The 8,768-nt window shown below is 43.7% G+C and overlaps 1 protein-coding gene across 1 annotated transcript; it reads left to right on the top strand.

The window, feature by feature from the left end:
* The first annotated feature begins 3,124 nt into the window (after positions 1–3,124).
* On the top strand, positions 3,125–4,864 carry LOC129682428 (sperm motility kinase X-like). Its single transcript, XM_055614796.1, has one exon. The coding sequence runs from the start codon at positions 3,125–3,127 to the stop codon at positions 4,862–4,864; it is 1,740 nt and encodes a 579-aa protein (XP_055470771.1).
* Positions 4,865–8,768: the final 3,904 nt, after the last annotated feature.

The raw sequence follows: 8,768 nt of genomic DNA, 5'->3' as shown, positions 1-8,768 counted from the left end.
TTCAGCCAGGTTGCTGAAGGTGTTTATCAGCTGAAGGAGTTCTCTGTTTGAACTTTTGAGCTCACTCATGTATACGATCATATCATCTGGAAATAGTGATACTTTGATTTCTTCCTTTCTGATCTGTATTCCCTTGATCTCCTTTAGTTGTCTTATTGCTCTAGCTAGGACTTCTAGTACTATGTTGAAGAAATATGGAGAGAGTGGGCAGCTTTGCCTTGTCTCTGATTTCAATGGGATTGATTTAAGTTTCTCTCTGTTTAGTTTGACGTTGGCTATAGGCTTGTGTATATTGTCTTTACTGTGTTTAGGTATATGCCTTATATCCCTGATCTCTCCAAGACTTTAAACATGAATGGGTGTTGGATTTTTTCAAATGCATTTTGGTATGATCATGTGGTTTTTCTCCTTCAGTTTGTTTATATGGTGGATTACATTTTTGGATTTTGGTATACTGATCCTCAGCATGCCTGGGTTGAAGCCTACTTGGTCCTGGTGGATGATCTTTTATGTGTTCTTGGATTTGGTTTGTGAATATTTTATTGAGTATTTGGTTTGTAAGAGAGATATAGCTGAAGTTCTCTTACTTTTGGAGTCTTTGTGTAGTTTAGGTAGCAAGGTGACTGTGGTCTCATAGAATGAATTTGGTAATGTTCCTTTTGTTTTTATTTTGTAGAATGTTTGAAGAGTATTGGAATTACCTCTTCTCTGAATGTCTGGTAGAATAGTGTTCTGAAGCCATCTCTCCTTGGGTTTTTTTTTGGAAGTTAGACTTTTAATGACTGCTTCTATTTCCTTGGGGGATATAAGACTATTTAATCTATTTACCTAATCTTGATTTAATATTGATAAATGGAATCTATCAAGAAAATTGTCCATTTCATTATATTTTCAAATTTTGTGAATATTGGCTTTTGTAGTAAGATCTAATGATTGTTTGGAATTTCTCAGTGTCTGTTGTTATGTCCCCATTTTTGTTTTTGATTTTGCTGATTTGGATAGTTTCTCTCTGCCCTTTAGAAAGTTTGTCTATCTTGTATTTTCTCAAAGAACCAGCTCTCAGTTTCATTGATTCTTTGAATTTTTTTTCTGTTTCTAATTCATTGCTTTCAGCTCTGAGTTTGATTATGTCCAATCATCTACTGATCTTTTATGTGTCTGCTTCTTTTTTCTAGGGCTTTTAAGTTGCTTGTATGAGATGTCTCGAATTTTTTTCTGATGGCACTTAGTGCTATGAACTTTACGCTTAGCACTGCTTTCATTATGTCCCATATGTTTGCATAAGTTTCATTGAATTTTAAGAAGTCTGAAATTTCTTTTTTTATTTCTTCCCTGACCCAGCTGTTGTTGAGTAGAGTTGTTTAGTTTCATGTGTATGTAGGCTTTTTGTTATTTCTGTTGTTGTTGAGGTCTAGTTTTAGGCCATGGTGATCTGATAGGATACAAAGGATTATTTTGATGTTTTTGTATCACTTGAGGCTTGCTTTATACCAACTATATGGTCAATTTTAGAGAAGGTTCCGTGAGGTGGATGTTCTGTGGATTTTATCTGTCAGGACCTTTTCTGATTTTATGTCTTTTTTCACAGATGTCTTGATTTTTCAATTGTGTCTTCAGTGCCCAAGATTCTCTCCTTCATATCTTGAACTGTGTTAATGCTTACCTCTGTGGTTTGTGATCCCTTTGCTAGGTTAACCATCTCTTGGAGTTTTTCCATGTATGTTTTCTTCATTGATTCTAATTAATCTCGTTTTCATGTCCTTCACCATTTCGTTTATCTGTATCTATTTGGATTTCTGCCATGATGGCCTCTATTTTTTTGTTTGTTTCCTCTCTATATGCCTCTATTTTTTTTTTTTTGGCTGCATTTGCCTGTATTTCTTTGAGAGATTTGTTTGTTTCTTCTTTATGTGCCTCTAATAACTGGATAAGTATAGAGTTGAGATTATTTTCCTCTGTGTCTGATTAATTAAAATAACCATTGATTTTTGGGTTTGCTGGTGAAGCCATAATGTCCTGATTTTTGTTGGATGTGATTGTCCAGTCATGTGTTTATTTGTAAACTTCGCTATTTATTCCTGGAGCCTTTACTGCAGACTGGGTCTGTCTGTCTCTGAAGTCTGGAGTATTCTTTACGAAGATGAGAAAGGTGCACTGGTTGGAGAGTGGATGTTGGTGTTTCAGCTGTCACTAAGGGAGGAAGGGCCCACGTGCATGTATGCAAGCACAGGAGTGTGCGCGGAAGTGTGCCTTGAAGGACTGGGTGCTAGAGCATGTAGATGCCTGAAAGAGTGGAGCTTAAGCACAGGTGGGGGTGCTGTCGCAATTCGTGGATGCAGTTCACAAGTGCAGTTGCCCTGAATGCCTCAGGGGCCCACAGGCCTTTTCTTCTGTCCTAGAGGCATTCAGATGAGACTGGGTTGCAACATCTTGGCTCTAAGAATTGTTTGCCTGGACTCCACAAATAGACCTACAGAATAGGGGCTTCATTGTCAAGAATGCTGTCCCAAGGATTCCTATGTTTCCCACAGTTGGGATTGAGTGGGAGGGATCTGATGTCTGGCTGCTAGCATGGAGGGACCCGGGTTCTTCCTGTTCTCTGCTCTCAGATTTGGGCTAGCAGAGGCAAATGAAAGTATAGGATATGAGTCAGTGGTGTCTTCCTGACCTGGGGTTATTGGCCTCAGTCACTGAGCATGAAGGCCTCTGCTTGGGCCAGGGAATGTGCAGGGTGTCAAACATTTGTCACTGTCAGACCCCAGAGATGTACAAGGGTGACCTGGATCCAAACTGCCCCAGCTCACTGGTTGTCCCCTCTCTCCCAGGACGCCTCAAAGTCAGTGTTCTGACTTCAGCTGCTCCTCCACTCACCAGTTTCAGAGTATTGGATCCCCTGCCCCTCGGGCGTGGCGGGAGCTGATCACAGCCATCTTGGACTCCTCTAGGTACTTCTTTGGGGGTTTTGTTTATTCTTATTTTTCTGTGTGGCTGGAGGTCCTTGTAAGTTGTATCTTATCTCTACATTTCTTCACATAGAAATTAAAAGAGATAAACTTTCCACCTAGACCAACTTTTAATTGTTTGTAATCTGTTTTTGTCAGCTGGTGTTGGCCTGGCAAGGGTCATGCAACTTAACAGCAAGGCAGGAGAGGAGACAATGCAGCTGCACCTGGAGGCCAGCGGCTCCGAAGAGGAGACGCTTACAGACTATTACAAAATACTCAGGACCCTTGGCAAAGGGGGCTTTGCTGAGGTCAAGCTGGCCTGCCACCTCCACACAGAGGTGCAGGTAGCTGTCAAGATCCTGAAAAAAGGGAGCAATGAGCCTAACAATGAGACAGAAATTGACATCATTAAGGTGCTAGAGCACCCAAACATCATTAAGCTGTTCCACATCATCAATACCAGAGAACACACCTATATGGTGATGGAACATGCTGCCCACGGAGACCTGGTGAGCCATATTGAGAAGGTGGGATGTCTGCAGGAGAAGCAGGCCCAGCACATCTTCACACAGGTGGTGTGTGCAGTTCACTATTGCCATAACAATGGCATTGCTCACAGGGACATCAAACTAGATAACATTCTGCTGGATGGCAAAGGGAACATCAAACTGTGTGACTTTGGCCTGGCCATCAGAGTCACAGATGGACAGATGGTGTTGGGGTTCTGTGGCACTGTTGAATATTGTGCTCCAGAGCTATTCACTGACAGAGAATATGATGCAAAGGCAGTTGACATCTGGAGCATGGGAGTGGTTTTATATGCAATTGTGACAGGCCGGTTCCCATTCAATGCCTACACCTATTCAGACATGAAGGAGGAGATGCTGAGTCCCACGCTCTTCATTCCTGCCACACTTTCAGAAAACATCTCAAACCTCATTGTGCAATTGTTCACTATTGAGCCTGGACAGAGGCCAAAGATAGGTGACATTAAGCAGCACAAGTGGCTCAAGGACAGGGAAGAATTTTGGAAACTCCCATCATCCTCAGCAACACACTGTAACAACCCAAGTCCCAGCATTGTGGTGGCTATGTGGGACATGGGCTACCGTCCCAAAGATATTTGTGACTGTATTCGTGAGAAAAAATTCAATAATATCATGGCCACGTATCTAATTCTAAAACATGAGTCACTGAAGGGCCAGACTAACCATCCTGTTAAGTCCTTGCAGGGCGGTATTGCCATGTTCCCAGCACGTGCTCTCACCTCTCTTCCTCCTGTGAGGGCAATGAGTGAGCCTGCACATTCCACATTGACCTGGCTGGCTGAACACCACGTACACAATGAGAATGGGTCAAGGAACAAGGGAAGCAGGAACCTGAGCATGCCTACCATCCTGTGCTGGCAGCGGTATGGGGTCAACCTACCCAAAGTTGTCCCTAGGTGTGCTCCCAAGGTTACTTATCTCATAAGCAAAAGTGGGAAAAGTAACATTATATGCAAAGGGGTCTCTTCAAGTTGCACATCCGAACAGGGCATCTCTTCGGCAGAGTCTTTTTCCCTCCACAAACTGAACATCTCCTCAGATAGTTCTTACACTCTGAGTACACCACCTGCAAGTAAGTCCAGGGAGTCACCTCAGCGTGTTAACAGCACTGCCGCCAATGGAACCCAGAGACCTTCCCTTCAGGCAACATCCAAGGACAACTTTAAAGGTGTCCCACCCGAAGGAGAAAGTACAAGCTTTCCCAGGAATCTATCCCGAGGCTGGAAGAGGGTTAAGAAGAGAATTTGGAACTGTATGCAGACATTGTGCTGTTGCCTGCCAGTCTCAAAAAGGAGCCATATTTCTCAGAAGGAAGTGGTACCACTTAAAGTTAAAGGCAACAGAGTTACATACTCTATTGGACATCTGTGATTTTTAATGTGGATATATTCTAAAGTCTCTTGGAACCAACACACAATAATTATTTGTATGCAAATTAGAAAATCTTATTTTCAAAGGAGCAATCTCACATCACCATCACCTCAGAGAAAACCAAACTTCTTACCTGAAAATGGACAGCAGAGGATGAAAAGCAGAGGTGGCAGAGACAGCAGGAATGAGTTGGATAAAGGTGGAAAGATTCAGAGGGGATGAAAGTTTCAGTGGAGGGTCAAAAAAAAAAAAAGGACAGTGAGGGAGGGGAAGAACCACTGAAGAAAGAATGGCACAGTGTGATAAGAACAGGCAAGGGTAAGTGTATGTTTCTAAGCCCCTAAGATTGTCCCTTTGAGATGACTTTATCTCTTTAAGTGATAAGCCTCTATGCAGGTTGAGACAAGGGATGGGACTTCTCCTTTTGTGTGAAACAGCAGAAGCAGGATCCCTGCAGGAACTCCAGATGTCAGTGTGTCCACTTAACCCAGCCTAGAGGAGTCAAGCACAGGAAGAGGCAAGCCATCTACCAAAGGTTTCTCCACAGGAAAGTATAGGTAACAAGGGATATGTCCCGTGACTGGCTTCTATAGCATCATTATGAGAGTGTGGCCTTGTGCCAAAACCATGCCCAAGGCTGCCCAGGAATGAGGACCCCCTATGGGCCAAACATCATAGAACTTCCTCAGCAGTACTCATTCCTTGGTCTTTCCCTTCATTCAGGGTCTGGTCCAAGGGAGATGTTTCCCCTCACTGTGGAGAGATGAATCACCTCTTTCCTCCACTTCTCCGCCCTAATACAGTGTTTCCTGCTTACCCCATATCCCTGTGTCCCTCCCAACACAGGAGACACAGTCTCACTGCTGGTGGTGAAGGGACCTTTTTGTGGGGAGTCTTATCATAACCATATCTGTCTCTTAAGAAGAAGTGCCAGCAAGCTGGAAGGAAATGGGCATCTCTTTGAATGGAATGCGGGAATGTTGCTCTGCTTTGGAAGGTGGGTATTTCTTGTCTGTCCTAGAACATGGCGGACACCTGGCTTAGTCTGCAGTCTTGGAACTACATTTTATTCCTGTCCCACTTTAGGGGTCATGTCTAGACAGAGCCTTGATAACCATAGAGTAGGGGCATTTAGCCAGGCTATCTACTTGAGTGTCCGACTATGAGCGTTATCTTCGGTGTTGTTGTGGACACCTACCAGGCAGATTCCCTACTCTCTGCAGTGAAGAAGGTCCAATTGGAAGGGCTTGAATACCAGGGCTCATCTGAGGGCCTCACATGGCTGAGGCATCACTGAGACCACTAAGTTTACCTCCATTGTATGAGAGATGGTTCTGTGATCTGGTCCAAACATGAAACTGGTCTGCAGGTAACGAACATGAGGATGCTGAAGCCTCCTTCCCTTGCAAGGAAAGTGATCACTGAGCTCATGATGCAGATGAACAAAGGGCAGACAGACAGCTGAGGTGTGGATTCAGAGGCATCTTGTGACAAGCCCCACACCTCTCCTCTCTGACCACTGTCACAAACTATTATAGAAGAACAGTTTCTGCCATAGAGGGTGAACATATTAAACTTGTTTGGGATGACAGCTATTTCCACAAGCAACCTGTTTAGTCTGTAATGGACTGAAGAACCAGGAATTCAAGAATGCACACAGCCTGCAAGGAAAACCAGCCCAGAGCCAGTGAGCTTCTTACTCATGTGGCCATAGCTGCAATACATCAGTGGGGGATTACTAAGGCACTGAAACCAGGCCTGTGAAAAGGGAATATGTGTGCTGTGGCTAGGTCAGTGAGTCCCAGGACAGACAGTCCAAGGGAATCATTAGCTCAAGACCCAGGTGATGGTCTCTAAGATGGTGAATCACAGTGAAAACAGGTTCAGCCCAAGATGTCACTTGGGTCTGATGGAGACTTTGTGTATTTCTGTTACTCAATGAGGGGTGTTGCTCCTTATAGCCTGCTGAGGACTATAACACTTATAGTCTGCTGAGGACTAGCCCTACACACAGCACCTCTATCTTTCACCGCCTGCCTGATAGAGGAAGCATGAGCATGGCATTTAGTACAGATAGTTGTAGCAGAAACTTCACACACATCATTTCAAAGCTGCTCACAGGCATTCACCTCACAGAAGACAAACCTGAGTCCTTGAGATACCCTATACCTTTCTACCCAGTGAGCCTTTTGACCCAACCACAGTGATCAATGTGGGTGGGACATTGGAGTCTCAGAGGTCACCTCCAGATCTTTTGTTGATTACACTTTCTTTCCTTGTATAGGTTCTTTTGGAGATGTCCTGTTGTGGAAGCTTATTTATTATTATTAATAATAGCTTATTATTCACCATGAATGTGAATCCTGTCTCATGTGGACAAGGGTAAGTGAGATGGGGTTCATATATTGGAATGCCTATATTTAACCACATTGGTGAGAAACTGGTTTTCCTCCTTTCCTCCCTGAGCCCGACTCATGGAAAGTGTCTAGACTTCAATGAGGAAATCATTTCCTGCAGGAAGAGGTCCATGAAGAAAAAATAATGATGTCACCATGGCAAAAGTCACAGTGCAAGACAATGGGCCTTATCCCTGCCACATTAGTCCCTGAATTCCACCCAAAATAAACCTGCCATTATCTACCAAGGTTACTGGTACTGGGCATGGGGAATGCAGAGCTCTTGATCAACTTCTTCATTGTTCCATTATGTTCCTTTTCTTGTAGGCCCCAGGCCACATCCTGAAGTATGTTCCCAGTGAATTCTTGGCCTGAGGACCTTCATACTCAGCACTAGTGCCAGTGATACAGGAGAGCACCTCAGAACCTCCAGCCCTAAAAGGAGACTAGCATATCATTGCCTGTGCTCTAGAGGAGGGCAGATGCTCCACACAACCTCAGGAGGACATATTGTGAAGGACAAAGAAACAGATTCTATTCCTTCATCCCCCAGCATCCTCCCTTCTCAACAAGATCTGAGGATAACAGGAGGACCCCTTGGGAAAGCCTCCCAGTAGATGTGTTAATGTCGAATCCCCACCCCATCTTAATATTATTCGGATTCCAGCGGTTCACAAAGTTCACTTATGTCTATCTATCCTCACAAATGATCCCAGAAACGCGCCTGAGCAGAAGAAAGTGTCTCAGCAGAGCGTAGCAATGTGAATGTTCACTTTGAATCTCTTTTGACCACTAGAACAGGTTTCTTGAGAAGGGCAGTGTCTATTATCCCTTGTCCCAGACCACCACTAACATGAAGATGGACTGGAAGTCATCTGGTTGGACCAGCTCACACTGAAGGATTCTACTTAAATTCTGAGGTATTTAACCTAATTTACATAAACTAGCATTCAGAACATTTGACACTTGTCAGGTAGACATCCAAAGCCATCTACCATAGTTGCTCTTCTTAAACTGAGAGAACTTTGTAGGTCATCTATAGACTCAACCAAATCCAGTCTGATGACCAAATATGAAATGTAAGAACCAGCATGACCTAAATCTAGAAGAGATGGCAGGGGGCAGAAGAGAATCAAGACCCTGTACTTCTTCCAGCACTCCACACAAAGCCACAGAGATACAGAAAGTGCTAGAGGAAAGGAACAGAGACTGCACACTAAAAACTTACCACAAAAACCCAGCACTAGACTCACCTAAATCACACTAAGCGATGTTTTCAAAGTCATCCAGGGATATCAAGGCAGAGAAAATGGTCTGTCCACAAATGGACACAGGTCAGGTATGGAAAAGCAAACAACTGGAAAGCTACTGATAAATGAACACCACCAATGTTACAGTTGCCCCATCCAAAAAGCCAAACTGCATAACATTCATGTCAAAGTGACAGAAGAAACTTACATAACAATGACATTGTCAATAGGAACATTCCCTAGCAAGTTAGCAGAGAA

The sequence above is a fragment of the Psammomys obesus genome, unplaced genomic scaffold (genome assembly GCF_907164565.1).
Source record: "Psammomys obesus unplaced genomic scaffold, mPsaObe1.curated_primary_1811, whole genome shotgun sequence".
Lineage (NCBI taxonomy): Eukaryota > Metazoa > Chordata > Mammalia > Rodentia > Muridae > Psammomys > Psammomys obesus.
The sequence above is the reverse complement of the archived record's forward strand: the minus strand, read 5'-3'. Positions and strand labels throughout refer to the sequence as shown.